Raw genomic sequence first — 21,294 nt, 5'->3', positions numbered from 1 at the left:
ATGTTGTGATCAACAGTTTTGTCTTCCCAAAAAAACAATTGAATCACATATATTTTTATCTTATTTTAACAATTGTAAGTCAACAAATTAATAAAAATCGCATTAATTTATCATACGAATAAATTATTTATTTAAATTATTATTCTTAAAACATAAATTTTTATTATTATTTTTTTTTTTTCTAGCGGTAACCCTGAACATTCTTGGCGCGTAATCAGCATTTAAAATTTTGTTTATATTTTTTGTATTAAATCAATTTAAACTATTTAAATGGTGAAAAAGTGTTGCGTTTATACGTGTAAAAGTGAATCCTATGGTGGTTGCAATATACCGTTCCACAGGTTAGCTAATAATAACATTTTCGTAAACCAAACAACTAGGGTGCCCATGAATTCTTGTAATGAGTGAAAATATGAGTGATGGATTTTAAAACTGTTGTACTATTGTTATAGCTTCCCAAAAAATGAAGAAAGGCGACATAAATGGCTCAGCAGTCTATATATGAAGTAGAAATACAAAAAAAACAGTCTTCACTTCGAATCTTCCTGCTTTTACACTGCTAATTCCCGCTAATTATTAAAAGCCTTTATAAGTATCTTAAGGTCACAAACTGCGTAAGTTAAAACTTCAATTCCAATCTGCGTTTAATAATCTTAGCAAATTTGGATTTGTCTCACATAGCTTAATCTCATAGTCACCCTATTAGAAAGGGACAGACAGCCTCCGTACTAACTGTTTCACTCGGCTCGTTTTTTGGGTTTATATGCGCAGTCCTGTTTACTAATATTATGTCTATGATCCAAACATGGATCCAAACAGATTTTCATTTTATATAATTCACTCCATTCCATTCAATCACATATTGCCAACTTGCAGAACCTAACTGTCAAAAGTTTGAAAATTCCGTTGTGGACCAGTTGGATTTGTTTATTGTTTACGTTTTTAAAAGTGTGTTTCTTAATAAATCCCCAACAATGTCACACACAAAACAGTTAAAAATTACGAAGATGTTCCGGAAAGGAGGTAAGAGACTTGAGATTTTATCATACATTGAAACGGATTTAGAAATCACGGTCAAAGTGTAGCAAAGGGTGCTCATCATACTGATCCAAATACTCTTAAACACCATATTTCGAAAACAATCCAATTAATTCAAGTCTTCAACATTCGTGTGTACATTTTAGCTTCCAAGCTACCAGAAGACAGCAAGGAGTTACAGGAAGAGATAGAGCAACTAGAACTGCAGTTAAAAGAGAAAAAAGATGAAATGTTTCAATTACAACGCAACAGTTATAGGCATAAAGCTTCACCAGTCAAGAAAAAGCGCGAAACTTTTACTACAAGGCCGCAGGTAATTGCAATCCGCATGGTTTTTATTTGTGAGGACTGAGAAGAGAGGACGTGAGCCAATTCAATGAATGTACTGAGTGGAAGCAAGCCGTCTTGGTTATAAACTATCCTTATGTAAATAAGACCTGTTTATGATCTCTCTTAATACAATACATTACAAACACATACACGACTCCGCCCCTAAGACGACGCACTGACCCAACTCTTACCTTTGTCATTTTTCACACCACATACAGTACAGTATTACAAATTGCAATCATGTATTTTCTGGAAACTGCTTTCAAGTACATCACAAATATTTAACTTGACAGTTTGAATAACTTACATTAAATATAAGATGACTCACACATCTATTGTCATCGATTAATATTTACAGTAAAAAATCCTGTTTCAAACTTGCAGAAAATATGTCTGTCAAATGCAGTAGATAGGTTGAAGGTAGACTTGGAGCTAATGTCAGTGCTCTCCGGCATGGAGGTGCAGTCCTATGTGTTGGAAGACCACTGCTGCATCGTCTATCATATGCAGCACCCCTCCGAGTATGAGGTCAAACATGGACTCAGGATAGAACTTAAAAATGGTTAGTGTTTCTTGTTGTAACTTTTTGTTACAAGTGCCCTTGTTTTTTTTTAGGGTTCCGTAGCCAAAATGGCAAAAACGGAACCCTTATAGTTTCGTCATGTCCGTCTGTCCGTCTGTCACAGCCGATTTACTCGGAAACTATAAGTACTACAGTGATGAAATTTGATGGGAATATGTGTTGTATGAACCGCTACAAAAATATGACACTAAATAGTAAAAAAAAGAATTGGGGGTGGGGCCCCCCGGGATACATGTAACTGAGGGATGAAATTTTTTTTTTCGATGTACATACCCGTGTGGGGTATCAATGGAAAGGTCTTTTAAAATGATATAAAGTTTTCTAAAAAACATTTTTCTTAAAGTGAACGGTTTTTGAGATATCAGCTCTCAAAGTCGTAAAAAGTATGTCCCCCCCCCTCTATTTTTATAACTACGGGGTATAAAATTCTAAAAAAAATAGAGGTGATGCATGCTAATTAACTCTTTCAACGATTTTTGGTTTGATCAAAGTATCTCTTATAGTTTTTGAGATAGGTTGATTTAACTGTAATTTACGGAACCCTTCGTGCACGAGTCCGACTCGCACTTGGCCGGTTTTTTTATTTTAGTTTTTCATTTATTTATAATCCTAGTGTTAAAAACTGATCTGAAATCAGATACTAAGATACGGACTGTCAAGTGCTCAAACTACTACAAACACATTTAAGAAAACAATTAAGTTTGTCAACATCCATACAATTATTATAAATGGTATCTCGCTTCCATATCAAAACCAATGAATTCGTTTCAATGAAACTTGGTACATAGGTAGCCTTAGAATTTTTTTATCTTGTTAGGAGAACTAACTCCTTCAGGATGCAGGAGGAACCACAGAGAACAGACAGTAAGAAACAGTTGTAAACATGTCCAATGTATTTCATAGGTGTAAATGAAGTTTCCAAGTCATCTCTACCCCTGGGCTTCAATTTGGATGCGGTAATGGAAGATTTCGACAATATCATGTTGCCTGGCTGTCTCGGTGCCATCAGAAAGGCTCTTGTGGCTTATTACAATAGATTGCAGCAGTATGAGGCTTTAAAAGTAAGATGTTATAGAAACATTGTCATTACAATAACACATATGAACTTTATATTTTTATACTACCTAGTATTTTTATTGATATTGTGTGATACCTTCCGCCTGCGGTTTGACCCGCATGTGGAGGCAACTACTGCGCCAGGAAATGTATAGTCATTGGCAAGGATATTGAGCCCTGACCTTCACCTGAGAAGTGATTTATTGGTTTATTGCCTTAAGTGAACAGTGTGCAAAGCGATCCCCACTCTTCCGCCGAGAGCTCATTATCCGTGCCGATAACTATACCAGCCTATGTTATTCTGTCATTTAACTGCCAAGTTGCATCGAAATATTTCTAGCTGTTTGCACACACACACACACCCATCCACAAACTTTCGCCTCTACATATATCTAACCAATCTTTTCATTATCATCTTGGTTTTCCAACTTACTTAAGTACTCTGTTATTATCTGTTCACAGAAATTACTGAACATAGAAGCTCAGCTATTCAAATTCCAAGATGGATCGCACATAGAGATAGCATTTGTAGCCCAAAATGAAATGGATGAGGAGGCTGAACAATTTGACATGGTGCTCATGTTGGACTACCGGCTCTATGATATCAGGCCCAAGCAGTTCTCTTTCAAGGAAATAGGTAGAGGGATCTAAACATTATTATGATCTAACTAAAGACAACCCAGATTTACCTAGCACTGTTATATTTTGCGTATCCTGTACAATGGAAGTTGCAGACCAAGAGCTAAGCTTTTCGTACTTCGTGTGGTCTGCCCACAAGTATGGAAAATTGTATCAGCTATTTAGTCTAGGCTTAGACTAATTTAGCTTAAGGTCTTGATCTGCCAACCTCTTTATACTTACCTCATTTCTTATTTTTTAAAACCATAAGAGACAAATTTTGTTTTATTTTGGTTATTCTTGTTGTTTGATGGTTAATCATAATGTTGTCATATAACAGATCTACCTGAAGGCGCAGCGGATGTATTAAGTGAACAGTGCGCGTTGTTCAAAAGGAAACCATTGCACAAAGCTTTCAGAGAAACATTCATTGATGGGGCTGGCCCGTATAAATTTGTTGAACAGGTGAGTTAATATAGACTAATAACTTAGTAATAGACTTCTTCTGACTAATTGAATTCTCCTTTTTAAAAATTCGTCTTTTAACGGACTTCTAAAAAGAAGGTTCTATATGTGACTGAGATACATTTGTAAGTTCAACACGTTTTCTTTATTTGCTCCTTCCAACATTTTCATAACTTCCTTAGCTTTTGTTCTTTTACCAATATTATAAATGCGAAACTGTCTATTCGGCTTTCACGCCAAAACTGCGGAACCTATTTAGGGCCTATGCACACCACGTTTTTTAAACGCGCCGTCGACGCGTGTCGCCGCACAGTGGATCCATATTGAAAATTAGTGGACATAGGCAACAAAGTTCCAATATCGATTCGATTTTTTTTATGTGATTCTTCATGATATTACAAACAACTTTTACTCTTGTGAAATTTCTTCTAAAGTTGATAGTTTGTCTAAAAAAAATATTAATTAGATTTTTTTGTATGGAGCGAATCACGTTTATTTTTTTTTCTTCAATTGTACGAATATGTTAGGTCTATGGCGTGAGTATATGATACCTAGGGTCATTCTCTATCCACAAAAAAATATACCAGCGCCGGCCATTTGCAGCCGCGCGAGTAATCATTCGGTAAAAAAATAATATTTTCTTTGAAATTTTTTGCCTTTTAAAATCAATTCAAAGTATATTTTTTGACACACTTGGCTGTTTTTACCTTCTTCTTAGTTAAATATATAGTTTTTATAGCACATAGGTAATCACAACTAGTAATTCTGGCAAAGGTTTAGTTATTATTGCATGTTATCGGTGACACCTGCATTGTGATTGACGACTCATTTGTTTATGCGCTCGTCTAAGTGCATAACAAACGAGTCACCGAATTTTCGAAAAAAAAAAAATCGAAGAGCTAAGTACTTCCATCTCGAGAGCGCAAGTGATATATAAAGAGCTAAGCACTTATCTTCAGAGACAGTACTTAGGCTCTGCTTTTCGAATAGTCGCTCGTGTACTTTGGATGGATAGCGTTTCTAGATTACTGGAAAGGTACTACTTTTGCCAGATTCGTTTTGCCGTTGTCTTTCGATTTTGTTAAGTTCCAGTGCTGCAACTCTTCCTTGGAATTTTCTTCTACTATGGAAGTGGAACGTCTTTCTTTTGCTTATTACTTGAGTCTTCGAGCGGTTTTCTGTGCTCCTTTTCTGTAGAATGTAGGTGTTACCGCTTCCGTAGTACATACTGCAAGATTAGGAACATGGGAATTCATATCCACTGGCTCAGATAAGGCTGCGTCCGAAAAGCCCAACTCACTTCTCAGGTCAACACTGTCACAAACAGGCCAGTTGATGTTTTTTTCCAACCACTTGCGATTATTTACACGATTCATAAAAGTTTTTTAACTTCTACTTGACTCGATCCACTTTTTATTTAGACTTGCACAAAAAAGCCGACAGAACTCCTTGATTAGGTTTTTGTCTTCTTCAGAAACTGTGGTATTCAAAACAGAAATTATACTTTTCATATAGAAACATAACTTTTCAAGTCACCACCACTTCTTAATTTCAGAAAAAGATCTAGGTTGGTACAGAATTCAGCCGTATTTCGAACGTAAATATAAAAATAAAAGTTTTTCACTGTGTTCACAAATAAGCGACAAGAGCGAAACTAAAGATACTTAATGAATGTCTTTGTATTTACATTCAGTGTTAATAACTCAAGTAGTGAACATATACATGACTGAAAATTATTCAGCCAATCAGAGACGAGCATTTTTCGATGACTCATTAGTACATTTACGCTTAGACGAGCGCACAAACAAATGAGTCGTCAATCACAATGCAGGTGCCACCGATAACATCTTCATCCTTATCTGAGCCAGTGGATATGAATTCCCATGTTCCTAATCTTGCAGTATGTACTACGGAAGCGGTAACACCTACATTCTACAGAAAAGGAGCACAGAAAACCGCTCGACGACTCAAGTAATAAGCAAAAGAAAGACGTTCCACTTCCATAGTAGAAGAAAATTCTAAGGAAGAGTTGCAGCATTGGAACTTAACAAAATCGAAAGACAACGGCAAAACGAATCTGGCAAAAGTAGTACCTTTCCAGTAATCTAGAAACGCTATCCATCCAAAGTACACGAGCGACTATTCGAAAAGCAGAGCCTAAGTACTGTTTCTGAAGATAAGTGCTTAGCTCTTTATACATCACTTGCGCTCTCGAGATGGAAGTACTTAGCTCTTCGAATTTTTTTTTTCGAAAATTCGGTGACTCGTTTGTTATGCACTTAGACGAGCGCATAAACAAATGAGTCGTCAATCACAATGCAGGTGTCACCGATAACATGCAGTAATAACTAAACCTTTGCCAGAATTACTAGTTGTGATTACCTATGTGCTATAAAAACTATACATTTAACTAAGAAGAAGGTGAAAACAGCCAAGTGTGTCAAAAAATATACTTTGAATTGATTTTAAAAGGCAAAAAATTTCATAGAAAATATTATTTTTTTACCGAACTCGCGCGGCTGCAGATGGCCGGCGCTGGTATATTTTTTTGTGGATAGAGAATGACCCTAGGTATCATATACTCACGCCATAGACCTAACATATTCGTACAATTGAAGAAAAAAAAATAAACGTGATTCGCTCCATACAAAAAAATCTAATTAATTTTTTTTTCAGACAAACTATCAACTTTAGAAGAAATTTCACAAGAGTAAAAGTTGTTTGGAATATCATGAAGAATCACATAAAAAAAATTCAAATCGATATTGGAACTTTGTTGCCTATGTCCACTAATTTTCAAAATGGATCCACTGTGCGCCGGCGCGTTTTTATCCTGCAGAGCGGTTTGTTGTCCTTTGTATCGATGCAAACGCGCGTCACCGGCGCGTCTGTATGTATACAGGTGTGCAAAGGTCTACAGGCTGCGTCTGTCTTGCGTGCGTATCGCGTCTGTATCGCTACAAACGCGCGTCGACGGCGCGTTTAAAAAACGTGGTGTGCATAGGCCCTTAAATTACTTTGAAGTCTCTAGATCTGAGAACGGGGGCCCGATTCTCCTAAGTTAATAATGTCAAAATCGAATAGAAAACAAATCGCAATATGATCGCAATAGCAGTTTTAACCATATCGGGCATTCTGCTACTAATAAAAGACCAATCGTATTCGATTGACATTTGATTGGTGTGCGATTGGTCTGCTATTTTGGTGATTTTGGTATATACGGTAGTTTGCTCTATAATCATATTGCAATCGTAAATCATTTGCAGACAGAATGATTCATTATGAATGACAGAAAAGGATAAAAACGTTTATTTCAAAGAAAAAATAGCGGAATGCCACATACGCTTCAATCGTAATCGAGTCGGGATTGGATCGCAGTCGAATGTGAATCGTATGTTGCTTAAGTAAAATTAGGAGAATCGGACCCCGGATATATACTACTTTTTAACCGGATGCGGGATGTAGTACGTCTTTTCGTATAACTTACCTCACCTACTAAGTTCACTATACATCATCAGGTGGGCAGCGGTCCGGTGCAGCAGCCGCGTCGGCGCCGGGTCCGTCCCGCGCGACGCGACTACAACAACGACGACACGTTTCTGCCTGAAGACTGCTCAGAGCATAGTGATGATGGAGACGTTGCGTGATCGTTACTATTTTCTCTTGTATATAAGGCCCAATTTATGTTTAATTAATAATAATGTTGTCTTTTAATTTTATGTGTATTTTTTTTCGTAATGTGTAACTGTCTACACTAGCGCCCCAGTAGCAAATTTATAATTGTGCTATAAAGCTCTCATTATTTTCTGCATCAAGTTAGCCTGCGGGCTTAGCATTACCAAAATACATAATTGCTGTAGTAAATATGAAAGTATAAATAAAACACATATTTTATCAATAAACTTTATTTCAAATAAAAATAAAAAAAGAATTTATACAACATTTCCTTTACATCATAATTCAATTTAGTTTCCGAGTCAAATATAGATCAGGCAAGTGAATTTTAAACTACAATATTGTGACAGATGACTATTTGTGCGTTGTCCGTAATCTAGACATAAAATAGAGGTAGATATACAAAGTGAATTAGCCACTATTTAACATACATCTACTCTATAATAATTACTTTTAGATACATTTGGAAACTATGCGATAAACAGAATTCAGTCTGCAGTCTGTTTACACAATGATCGGTAGTTCATATGAAAAACGTAACTTAAGCTAGACAAGTAATAAACTGGTATTTTACATGCTATAAGTCTGCTAAAACTATTACGAAAGTGCGCAATATTGCCTATATTCTACAAAATAAAAAGTGCTATTTATCAGAATTATTTCGAACTTTCGTAATCGAGTCTTCAAAATAGTAACATTACTTCAAAAATAAATGTAACTTGAGAGCTATTTATATACATAATTTTCAGCCTTATGAAGTAGGAAATATAAGAGGTGAACGACACTTCCTTGGCTTACTATAACTTATAGTAGGTTCATGTAAGAGAGGCTTGATCGAAATAAAAGCATATAGTTTAGTAATTACAATTTTATTGATAAGAAATAATTCCATCAAATAGAAAAGAATTTTCAAAATAAATCCATCATGTTTTCCATTACTAATATAGTTATTTAAAGAAAATAATCATATTAAGAATCTTCTTCCTCCTGACCTGTTTCCAATGTTATTTGGGTTTGGTGCAATATGTCTTCCGCTTAAGAATAATGGATCATTTTATAGCTTTGTAAATAGTCCAGTGAGAAGAAACACTTATTAGTAAAACGTTAACATCCATACAAGATTGCACTCGTAACAGGTAATAGTGTGGCTGACACACATTTCTTTCATTTTCTCTTGCATTCCCTTCACGCTTATTATAAAATTATAAAAACGTTGTTAAGTCTAACGAGAACACGCTGAAGACACAATAGGCATGATGACAAATTTTTAAATTCCTTTGTATGATGTAGGTATACGTCTATTTTATATGAAAAATTATTAATTTTAAGAAAATGCGAAGTTTTTTTATCAAATAATTGCATTTTTCTCTGTCCACTTTGAATCCGGCGCGAAAACGCTTGTCAGTGTCATGTCGTCACTTGTGACGTCACGACTGAAATTACAAGACGCAAGTAAACAACGCTCGTGCAATAATTAAGTTTTTTGTGTTATTAAATATGAATTCGAAAGTGCATAGGTGTTGTGGGGTCCCCCAGTGTAAGAACACATCTCAAAACAACTCCTGATAAGTTATTTGTGTACGTTCCTCACAATAAAAAAATACGAAACAAGTGGCTTAAACTTGCAAGGCGAGATTCAAAAGCAATATTGCCCAGGGTACAACTTTATTTTTGTGAAGATCACTTTGATGTAAGTTATTACATAGTTCTCTAGATTCTAGCATAGTTTATAATGTAAATAACTATTTCGAGGTTAGGTTTCATCTCTCATTGCTGTTATATTACGCATTTTATTCATATCATGTATTTATATGTATGTGTTTATTTAAGGAATTATTTATAACTAAAATTGTTTTTAATTAAACTAATATTCTAACATAGAAGTTTTTTTAATTAAACTAATACACTTAAATGGAAGTTTTTTTAATTAAACTAGTATACTTACATGGAAGTTTTAACATTTCTAAATTCAGCTGAACAAAAATCTTTATTTGATGCCAAAAACTCTCCCAGCATTATGATATCCATTCTAGGCAAATTAGCGCTGTTTGCCTTGATAAATCCGGGCTCCATAACTCGTGTTATAAATAATTAATTAAAAACAAAGATCGCAGTGGAAGTTCACAATAACGAAATGTGACGTTCGCGCGCTTTCGCGCGAGTTGTTTTCAGAGATGACGTCACGAGCTCTGATTGGTGTTCAAGATATCATGGCGGATTGCCTTATTTCGTAATTTTATTTTATAAAAATACATATTAATCACATTATTAATAAAGAAAACAATGCGCGTTTTATATTCCAAGCTTCAAGTTTAATTTAATAAATATATTATTTTAATGATTTTTGATTACTGTCATCATGCCTATTGTATGCAGAGAATAGGTAAACGCTTATATTTAGCTTGTGACTTTTTTAACAGGACATTGTAACAGACAGAATACAAATGAATTATACAAGTTGGCTGTAAATAATTTTTGAATCACGTGATAACACAAAAATTATATTGCGCTTTTGTCCCCTCCAGATGTTAGAAAGCCCGCAGTCAACTCCACTGAGAGGCGCGGGCAACACTACGCCACCGACTCGAGGCCTGATTCTGTACGGAAGACAGACTTCCCTTGACTGTCACCCACAGGCCGCGGCCTGTGGTGGGCGTCGACCGATGTGTGTAACTGTAACCCATTATCTGGGTGATATCAGCAGTTACAGCGAGGATGAAACTCGTATTAAATGTGAAATGTTGTTATAATTTAACTGCCACAATTGTGTCTTCAGCGTGTCGTTGTTACGCGCTCTAAGTCAATGTAAAAAGGGCCAACTTGTCTTTTAGCATATAGATATAAATATTTTCCAATTAATTTATCACTTTTTCTTATTTTTACATTTATTTGTGTTTCATAGCAGGCTGTACCAGTAAATATTACTAAAGTTTATATTGCCACATTTACTTGCAGGTAAAAGGGAACAGTTTTATATGTACAAGAATGTGGGTAGGTACTATATTTTTAATTCAGATTAAGTAAGTCCAGGGGCGCTTAATCTAAGAAGCTTACTAATTAAACCTATGGTTGAGCATCCCTGTCATAGTTACAAATGCTGAAACTGGTAATATAATATTCACAATTCTAAAGTAGAATATTTTTATGTGCTCATATTATTAACTGCTAAGACCTTATGCTCATAATATTCACAAGAACACTGCAGTCATTTAGGGACAATGCCTCACACATTCCTTGAATTAAGACTTGTAATATCACTGAATAGCGATCAAACTTGATATTAAACAGTACGTACATTCGTTGCAAGAATCACTGTTGCAAATGGTCCACGATTTTATGGAAATACAGCTTTCTGTACCAATATAAACTTGATAGATATTTACCGGTGTGGCCGGCGACTTCCGGACTTCAAACGCCGCGGTTGGGCAGCGGCTTCACCTTGTAGATGCGAACTAGCCAGTGCTCTGTGGTGTAGGCTTCCTCAAGTACGTCTAAATTGAAGTCTTTGTTGCCGATTTCGGCGCCTCGGACGCGGTCGAAGCCGGGTGGTCGACCTAGAAATAAAAAGTTGATTAATTTATTAAACTCAAAGTGTAACGATAACCGAACTATTTTCAGTTGTCTAATCGTCGATTTTTACCATGGGCTGCAAGTATACAGGTTATTGTTTGGGTACATATGTAGTTGATTGGTACAACTAGGTCTTTAACGGCTAAAATTGTACCAACAATGTTAGTACAACTCATGTTAAATGACTTGACTGCAAATATAAAATCCATACAAAAATTTTGATTTGTAACATGACCACCTCATGTTGACACCTATAGTTGCTGTGTACTTTTCATTTTCTGTTCAGAGTTGTCATTTTGTAACTATGAGTTTCCAATAAATAATAATTTAGTAATGATAATTTTAGCAAGTTATTTGTACATACCTCCTTCAGTATAGACGAGTCCGAACTTGTAGTAGCTCATCTTGTACATGAGGCAGTTGAGCAGCGTGCTGGAGCCGTCGGCGTCGACGCGGAACTCGCCGGCGCCGGTGTAGTAGTCCGCCTCGCGGATGTGCCGGCCCCGCTCCGTGCTGCCGCCGATGCGGACCATCCATAGGAACTTGTTGATGTCTGGAATACAAGTTTTTTTGTGGTTTTAGAGGTGTTTTTATCAATTTTGTATCGTCAGTATAGGGCCATCATTTTAAATACTAGCTGTTTCCTGCGGTTTCGCCAGCTTCCTGTATAAACTACTTCTCATAGCCGGATGAAATACAACCTATGTTACTCGGGGATAGTGCAGCTACTCAACAGTGAAATATTTTTTCAAATTGGTGCATGTAATTTCGAAGCCTTTATAGAGCTCTCCATGTAGTCAAACAAGCAAAGAAACAAATATTTATAATACTGAATACTGATATAGAATTGATTTATCATCAAACCTTTAGGAAATGAATTTAATAACATTTTGTATATCTTACCATCAGAAGAGTATCCAACAAGGCCTCCAAATATAACCAGCACATAGTCGACATCCAACTCCCGCATGATCTCATAGGCCTTGTCCTCGGTCGAGGCCATGGCCTGGCCCACGCGGGAGATGTGCGTGTTGTTCCACGTATTATTGTCCACTATGACCGTTCTGTTCGCCATGGCCGTTATCTGGTACCCGTAATCCCACCATGACATTACTTTTGAGTCCTGGAACAAATTAGAATTTTACGTGTAGAGGTATTTTTGCTGTTATTGCAATTCTATAGTAAGTTGAAAGTAAGTTATACAGGCTGTGTTTTTTTTTACTTAATTTTGATTTAATGGTTCATTCAAAATGGGCACTAGGGCTGCAATTTAATAAGATAATCAGATATTTCTAAACCTGGATATCAATGAATGGATTGAATCAGGTAGCTTAGTGGAAACATAGTTATTTTTTTCTAAATATTTATTCCTCTTATAGAGTGCAAAAGCAGGCGGCAGAACGAAACATTCATCCTTCAAAAATATCAGTAGACATTCACATCATTCTCATACAGACAATACTTAACTTTTTTAAATTTACCCAATTTAAGGGAAGTTGCGGTTATTTCAGGGGGGAAAGTGACGAATAGGAAACCCAGCATAGTGACGAACTACAAACCCAACACAGTGACGAATAGGAAGCCCACCTAGGAATATTAAACCAAAAATGCTACGAACCTCAGGAGTATTCATCTTGAGCCAGGTGTAAGCCTCGCGGAAGTCGTCGAAGATGATCCTGGCGCCGTCATGCGCCCGCGCCGACAGCACGATGCTCGGCGACGAGTACGCCTCTGACGTCACCCACGTGCAGTGGAACACGTACGATACCAGCAAACAGCCGAGCACTGTCACGAACAGGAAACCGACCTGCGAATATGTAGGAAAATAAGTAAGTATACATGTAGTCTTCTGCTTATGTAGTTGAAATAAAGATAAGTTCCATACGTAAACTAAAAAAAAAAAGTGTGATTAAATCGTTATTTTAGTTAGGGAACGAAAAAAACAAAAAATGAAATTGTTTAGTGATTATCTGGACGACTTTAGAATTGCATAATCAGTTCATTCGTCTTACCATATCATATCAATATAATATACGTAAGGCAAAACCTAGATTCATATAGTAAAAACAGCGACGTACATCATTTTAATACTAGAAATAAACATAAGTTAACCGCACCTAATTATCGTCTACATAAGGTGCACGGTTCATTTGTGGGGCTTTGTGTACGCATTTATAACAGAATTCCAGTTCATCTGTTGGAATTAACGGACAGTTCTTTTAAAAACAAAATCAAAGAAATTCTTGTTAAAAAGGCATATTATAATGTTAATGATTATTTCACAGATAAACGCAGATGGCAGCTCTGAAGTGGAACAAAAGTGCTTTATTTTATTTTGTATTTTTCAGTGTTTTAAATTAATAATTGATAAAATTGAATTGTATAATTGTAAAATAAATTAATAATAATTAAATTGTATAGACAGCTGTGTTGCCGGGAAGTTTGTTCTTCACCGCTTCTTCTTTCCAGCCATAACACTAGGAAGGGGTGAAAGGGGGGCGTTTTGGGGGTGCTGTCATTCTTGTAAAATCTTGACGTTAAAAAGTGCTAATCGTATTAGCCTATTTTAATAAATGATTTTGACTTTGACTTACCCATTCGAAAAGACTAAATAAACGTAAATAAATGCACAAAAAAAAGCGTTATGTATTTACAAAACGCCTAACCAAAAAATCACACGTTAATTACAATATTTTACTCAAAACCAATATTTTTTAACCTTCCTGTCACCTTTATTTAAAAAATCTAGTTAATACATACCTCAGACCTAAACACCAAATTATTCTCATGCTTCTTCTTCTTCTCGTGTTTCTCGACCTTCGGCTCAATATCCTTGACATGTAAACTCAGAAGACTGGAGGCAGCTACTCCGGACACAATGCACATTACTGGAGCCAACACCAGCATTAAACGGACCATCACACCCTGGAACGGTCACCAAGAAGGTCAAGATATGCTGGTGATGAAGGGACTGACTAGTGGGGAGGGGGGAGGTAATCAGCGATCAAAGTGTAAAGATCATGGGGCGGAGTCTACGGAATTCGCACTCGACGTTGACTCGACGCGTTCAAGGTTTCTTTGTCATCATGTTTTGTGATCAGACTATTATAAAGTTTGTCAAAAAATATAATATTAATATTAAAATTACAATGGATCAAAGAGATTTTAGTTCATTTTTTTGGACACTGAAAACTTCTTTGACCAACGTTTTAGTAATCAAGGCCGGCCTTACACTCGTAATTTTTGCTCACGTTTTAAACTTAAAGTTACGATTTTACAAATGTCCAACCTCTTAGTAAGACGCTTTTCGTAATTTCATAGAACTTCTTACAACTTACGGATGATGCTTACGTAAAAACGGGATAAAGTCTAGTCTAGTTCACGATATACGAGTAATAGCCCTTCACTATAATTTGAAATGTCCAATATTTCCTTTACCAGCAAAAACAATTAAATACTCTCGACAAATAGATACTAACCGCAAAATAAATACTCAGCACACCATACAAGATAATGAATATGTTGGCGTCAGTCAACTTGCTGAAGCAGAAGTACAGGCCAGCGGGGAACAGGAACACCAACACTTGTAAGTCGAAGTAGAATGACGACCACGATGTGGGCTGATGCTCCGAGACCGATGCTGTGGGGAAATGGAGCTTATGTTAGAGAGTGTAAGGGTGAATTTCAAACGTTTGTTAAGAGCTCGAATAATCATATTGAACAAAATAGTATTTGAGTTTGGAATAGAAGGATGTTCTAATAAAGGATGCTGTGGGACATGGAACATATTCAAAGGTTGTATTTTGATCGCACAATCGGTACGTAACCCGGTACTCTCTTGATATGAGACTTATGTAACTGAAAATAGGGTTGTATTTTGAATGTTAGATAATCTTTTACTAGGTCTGTTTTCTGAAAATGACTGCAAGGGAATCTTCGAATTATACTTCTGGAAAATACAAATTATATCTTACCAATGATGGGGATGTGGTTCTTGGCATACGAGGGGTCCAGCAGAGAGTAGAAACGCCCAGTCCATGGTGAGATTTTACCTGTGGCAATAAATATAAGCATTAAACATACAGTAAAAGTAAAATAAACGTTGTTAACGTGAATAATAATGCGGTATTATCGATATGATTGTCGTGACGGCAAGCGGCGTGACACTCGTGTTTAAACCGCATTTAAACTTGAATGTTAGCGCAATAAAAGTTATCTTTTCTTTTTCATTTTCAATAAAGGTTCTTGTTGTTCTCAACTTTAAACTTTGGAGGAAGATGAAGAAACACTTAGCATCCCTTCTAAAACTTTCCATGACCAATCTCCGCCAAATAACTTTGCTTATCCAAAGCTATTTAATGCCACAAATTTACATTCTATACTTTGACTATAGTGACGTTTAGACTATCATGAGGTCACTAACGGCCAATTTTAACTTACCAGTAAGTGTATGGGCGACGAGGGCTGTTCCTAGTGTGGCCAGCAGAGTAGTGAGGAGCACTTTGAACAGCAGCTCGAAGTTAGCAGGAGATAGGTGTTCACGCAAGTACTGAGTGGAGGCATACAGCTGGCAGAGACCGAATGTATCTGAAGCCTATATCTCTTTGTAATATTATAGTATAGTTGATAACTTACCAGTAAGTGTAAGGGCGACGAGAGCTGTTCCTAAGGTAGCCAGCAATGTAGTGAGGAGTGCTTTGAACAGGAGCTCGAAGTTGGCAGGAGACAGGTGTTCACGCAAGTACTGAGTGAAGGCATACAGCTGGCAGAGACCAAATGTTCCTAACGCCTGGGAAAATTAGAAAACAATTATAAATATTCAATAAGTAGCCCTAGTTTCATATTTAGAAGTTAAAAGTAGTTTTTAACTTGAAATAATGAAGTCTTAATTTTAATAATATAAGTATTATAAGTTTGTTTACAATTGCCATTATTGTGACGAGCATCTTTTTAGTGTTTAAGTTAGCTGACAATCCAAACTGTGTAAATGAAAATACGAATACGTATTACGTTTACGAATTTTAATGGTTTGTACATTGCAGTAACAAGAACTGCTGAGTGGTCTCCTTACATAAAGCAACGGGGCTTTTTTTGTAGTGTTGCTAGTTGACCGTCACATTATTTGCAAGCCCCTTCCGACACTCAATTGCACAAAAAAAAAACAAAGATCACAGATTTCTCACCAGCATATGCTCCGAGCTCTGTACCGGCTGGAATCCAACAAAAGAGATCTGCATAGACAGTATAGTGCCCACACAGTACAGTGTACTATATGCCACGTACACTCGAGCAGAGAACCGGCCGAGCAACATGAGAGCCAGCACGTGAAGAGGGATCAGGTTTATCAGGAACACGTAGCCTCCCCATGATGAGACCTGTGGAAAAAAATATAATGTAGGTAAGCTGTGGTATAAAATATAATGATCTAATTGAATGGATTTGTCGCGTTTCCGAACACCACTGCGCTGGCAACCCTTTTATTTTATTAAGTTTATCCATGGAGAATTTAGAAAAAACTGGAGAGGGATATTTTTCCTCCGTGGCTTTTATAACTTGTGATTATTGTTCCGCATAAGTATATTATATCCTATATTTTTACCTTTCACTTGAATAATCTGTGCGAGTACCTACTTTTATTCACTTTGGGAACCCTAGCTAGGTTTTCAAAGATTTTTAAGGAATGGAGGCCCATTATTGAAATGAGTGTGTAAATGAGAGGGCAAGGTTTCATATCAGGGTAGTATAGTTGTCGACTATTATACTATTATACATACATATACTATGATAGAATTTGTCTTTGGCGAGTAGTTCCTAATAATAGCGCATTGAAGCAAACAAACTATACTTATAGGAGTTGTGGTTGTAGAATTAAAGGCACACGTTGTTTGCATGTGTGCGTGAGCGGGCGGTGATGCGTCATTGTATTGAGTTGTTTACTTGGTATGTTATATACTTTATTAAGAAAGGTACAGAACATTAATAGAGACTTCAACATGTCATAAAGTGACCTTTAGGTATCCCATGACAATAGTAACCTTAATTTACTACAACAAATTGCAAAAAAGTAACTTCTTTTTCTTCTTTTATTGCTAAAGCCATTATAGATTAATTTTTATGTGTACATAAGGCACACATGGACTGATAACGAAAGCAATAAAAAGTATTCATATGTTTGTACGACAGAGCAAAAACCAAAAAGTTCAGAATTCAAACTTATTAGTGTGAAACTGTCATCTTTATGCTCTATGATTGGTTTGTAAAACTTCTGTTAGTGGCACAGAAATCTTTATTATTCCAAGTATAATAAACCAATCAGAAATTATCAATGATTATTTATTGCTAAAAGTAATCAATTTTTATCGGTAATCTTGTAAATACATTAACTGATTTATTTCAATACAATCGTGAAGTTTTGTTTATATATTTTTAAAGTCACCATGAAATTGGGTGTAACTTAGCTTGACTGGTAAATACTAGCTACTATTTCGCGATTTCGCCCGCATGTTTTATTTTTAACTTCTTACGGTGGGTTGCACCATTTAACCAAAACAATAAGCAAATCATTTACAGTTTTCAAAACGCCGATTTGATGGGCGGCAATTTTACGGTTGCTATTGTTTGGTAAAGGCATTCATAGTGTTTCTTTGAACACTGATTTATAACTGCTTTAAACTTTTTAGAGTTCAGCAATATGTTTATCTCAACTGTATTTATAACTATTAGCGAAGATCACAATTATTTTCATTGTGTAGTTATCAAGACTAAACTTACGAACAGCAGCAGGGAACTACTATGAAACAACCACAGATTTATTTAAAAAATATAACTCACCATGTAGAAATAAGCAAGCGCAGTCATAGTAGCCCATAGGATAGTACCGGTGTTAACCGCTTTGATCCAGAAGTAGTAAGTGAGCAGCATGCAGAAGATGGCAATGCCTTCGTTGTCGTAGCTTCCGGCGACGGAACGACTGATGTAGCCGGGCACGATGGCTATCATGGCTGCTGCTACTAGACCTGCACCTTCATCCTGTGAAATAAGAATTACACATGGTGTTGGTATAGTTTTGCTAATGGTATTGATGAAATTGTTTGTTAAATAAGGGTAATAATGATGAATATTTTTTTTAAGAATGCATATTAATAGATATGATAGCTTGGATAGGTTTCACGTGGACTGGCCACAAAAAGCTTACAATAGGGATGGAAGGCCATGGGGAAAACTTTTGCTCAACAGTGGAACAATATCAGCTAAATAAAAAAACATATTAATTAATGGTTAGTAAGAAACTTGTATGGACAATCTAAAAAGAACACTGTATTTGTATGCAATTTTTTTGATTATACTCCTCCAATCCCAAAAAAAGAATTTTGTATCTTGGTAACCCTGAGGGACCAAATTTTGCACATTTCAAGACTAGACCTAATTTGAAGAAAGAACATACCTTCAACTCCTTAGTCAGCAGGTAAGTGACAATAGTAGTGAGTGAGGAGAAGAATGGAGCAAGGAAGACACACACATTCCTGATGTCTATAGTGATGTTGAGGAACTGCATCACATTGTACAGGGTGGCCGACGTCACCATCAACCCTGGGTAGATGGTACCTGGAAATGGACAATGGATTTTAGCTGGAGAAGTTTGAATGTAGATTACAACTATAAGTTTATATATAAGACATTAGCTACTGAGCTGACATACTAGTTTGGTTTACTGATTTCCAGTTTGAATTTTTATTGTGCCCTCTTTGAACAAAGAAATATATTTATATTCTGTTCAGTAATGATTGGAGGGTTGTAAAATTATATTGTTGGTACTAGCTTTACCTTTAGTAAAGGTGTAAAGATGCAACTTGGAAATACACATGTAGGCTTGTAGGCTTCACCTTCTGAGTAACAACTAGGCAATGTATCAATATAAAACTTTACCCATACATCTGTCTTTTCTTTTATTTATTTATTTATTCTTAGAAAACTTACAGACTAATGACAATTTTAATAACTTAATGTATTTCTAAGTTTCTAACAACAAGCTTCCACCATTAAAATACATAATACAGTATAACTGTCGTAGACCACATAATAACAACAGTATTGAAAAAAAACCGGCCAAGTGCGAGTCGGACTCGTGCACGAAGGGTTCCGTAAATTACAGTTAAATCAACCTATCTCAAAAACTATAAGAGATACTTTGATCAAACCAAAAATCGTTGAAAGAGTTAATTAGCATGCATCACCTCTATTTTTTTTAGAATTTTATACCCCGTAGTTATAAAAATAGAGGGGGGGGGACATACTTTTTACGACTTTGAGAGCTGATATCTCAAAAACCGTTCACTTTAAGAAAAATGTTTTTTAGAAAACTTTATATCATTTTAAAAGACCTTTCCATTGATACCCCACACGGGTATGTACATCGAAAAAAAAAATTTCATCCCTCAGTTACATGTATGGGGGGCCCCACCCCCAATTCTTTTTTTTACTATTTAGTGTCATATTTTTGTAGCGGTTCATACAACACATATTCCCATCAAATTTCATCACTGTAGTACTTATAGTTTCCGAGTAAATCGGCTGTGACAGACGGACAGACGGACAGACGGACAGACGGACATGACGAAACTATAAGGGTTCCGTTTTTGCCATTTTGGCTACGGAACCCTAAAAAAGAGTAAACACTAAGAAAGTAGCTGTGCTACTCAGTTATGACAACTAATGCCAGTATTATGCTCTACAAATTATTATTTTTCCTTGTAGTCACAGAACGCTGATTACTTAAAAGTATACGTTTAGCACTTACCACCAATGATACGTCCCAGAGGATACCATGCTCTATCATCGAACCAGTTGTGGAAGTTATAGAACCCTTCCTCAGTGAGGTATCTAGTGGTTCTGTAGTTGAAATAAGGATCAAACTCGTGGATCACGCTCTCGAAGCGAAGCACGGAAAACAGACGCGTTCCAAAGGCTGGAAATGCAAAAAAATAGAAATATTAGTATTTTGTATTGTTCTATGAGTATGGGTAGAATTAAATAAGAATTTAGAAAGCTACGAGGCTTACAGCCTATTGGTTTTTCGAGAGTTAAAAGGCACTTGTCGTAAACATGGTACAGGTGCCGGTTTATTACAATTTACATAACGTAACACTGTTATAACTTTAACTTCTGGTGTTTTACAACTGTAAACACATGGTATTACTGTTATCCGATACAAATATAACAAGTTACGTTTTATGTTTTCATTGAATCAGCACATTTATCGCCATTGCTTATCACAATATGACCACGTAAGTCATAACAAAAATCGATACAAATCATGTTTTGTCGAAAAGACATGCTATGGTCTGATTCTAAAACTAATATTAATGCTTATTAACTCCCAGAATTACTCACATAATATTGCTGCCATTGATAAAACAGCCAATTTTATAAATGTTAGTTGTTTGTCAGACGATAGCTGCGGGAGCCTCGTCTTAGCTTGCACCTCCACCGTCATTTTGGGTTTGTGATATTTCCCTCTTTTATATTATTGCACATAAATAGCACTGTAAATATATTTATAAAATAATATAATAGAAATATTTCGCCGGCAACCTATCCCTTTTCGTTTTTCGGCGACGCGAATTGACAGATCATGAGCGGCGTGGCATAATTTGTTGCCATAGTAAAAAGAATAGCATTTTTACAATGCTACATAGTCTGCTAGTGGTTTACAATTAATATTCAAAATATTTAGAAATAATGACTTAAATAATTATAAATTTTATTTCCTGCTTAAACATTTCAGTAATATTATTAAGTAAAAGGCGATAATTAAAAACAAAACTGCTTGCGCGCCTGCTGTCAGAAACAGAGAAAACCATGTATCGATAAAAAAATAAATGCCATATCGATTTCCTTGCATAGTAGAATGCCGGAGTACTAAAACTCTTTCAATTTTAGCTCTTTTTCTTTTAATATGT

At 36.0% G+C, this 21,294-nt stretch overlaps 2 protein-coding genes across 2 annotated transcripts; one reads left to right on the top strand and one right to left on the bottom strand.

The window, feature by feature from the left end:
• Positions 1–792: 792 nt before the first annotated feature.
• LOC124637830 lies at positions 793–7,805 on the top strand. Its single transcript, XM_047174526.1, has 7 exons — positions 793–1,023; positions 1,185–1,351; positions 1,753–1,930; positions 2,855–3,012; positions 3,470–3,644; positions 3,966–4,090; positions 7,609–7,805. The coding sequence occupies exons 1-7, from the start codon at positions 975–977 to the stop codon at positions 7,735–7,737; spliced, it is 981 nt and encodes a 326-aa protein (XP_047030482.1). The 5' UTR covers positions 793–974; the 3' UTR covers positions 7,738–7,805.
• Positions 7,806–7,979: 174 nt separating this feature from the next.
• On the bottom strand, positions 7,980–20,977 carry LOC124637821 (dolichyl-diphosphooligosaccharide--protein glycosyltransferase subunit STT3A). The gene is made up of 14 exons (XM_047174512.1): positions 20,726–20,977; positions 20,133–20,300; positions 18,780–18,940; positions 18,167–18,364; positions 16,519–16,710; positions 15,971–16,124; positions 15,310–15,387; positions 14,815–14,975; positions 14,096–14,260; positions 12,954–13,142; positions 12,239–12,458; positions 11,700–11,888; positions 10,133–11,319; positions 7,980–9,014 (listed from the first exon to the last, which is right to left on the bottom strand). The coding sequence occupies exons 1-13, from the start codon at positions 20,826–20,828 to the stop codon at positions 11,174–11,176; spliced, it is 2,124 nt and encodes a 707-aa protein (XP_047030468.1). The 5' UTR covers positions 20,829–20,977; the 3' UTR covers positions 7,980–9,014; positions 10,133–11,173.
• Between the last annotated feature and the right edge of the window lie 317 nt (positions 20,978–21,294).

Source organism: Helicoverpa zea, chromosome 2 (assembly GCF_022581195.2).
Source record: "Helicoverpa zea isolate HzStark_Cry1AcR chromosome 2, ilHelZeax1.1, whole genome shotgun sequence".
In the NCBI taxonomy this organism is placed as follows: Eukaryota; Metazoa; Arthropoda; class Insecta; order Lepidoptera; family Noctuidae; genus Helicoverpa; species Helicoverpa zea.
Note: the sequence above shows the minus strand (reverse complement) of the source record. Positions and strands in the feature narration are given on the sequence as shown.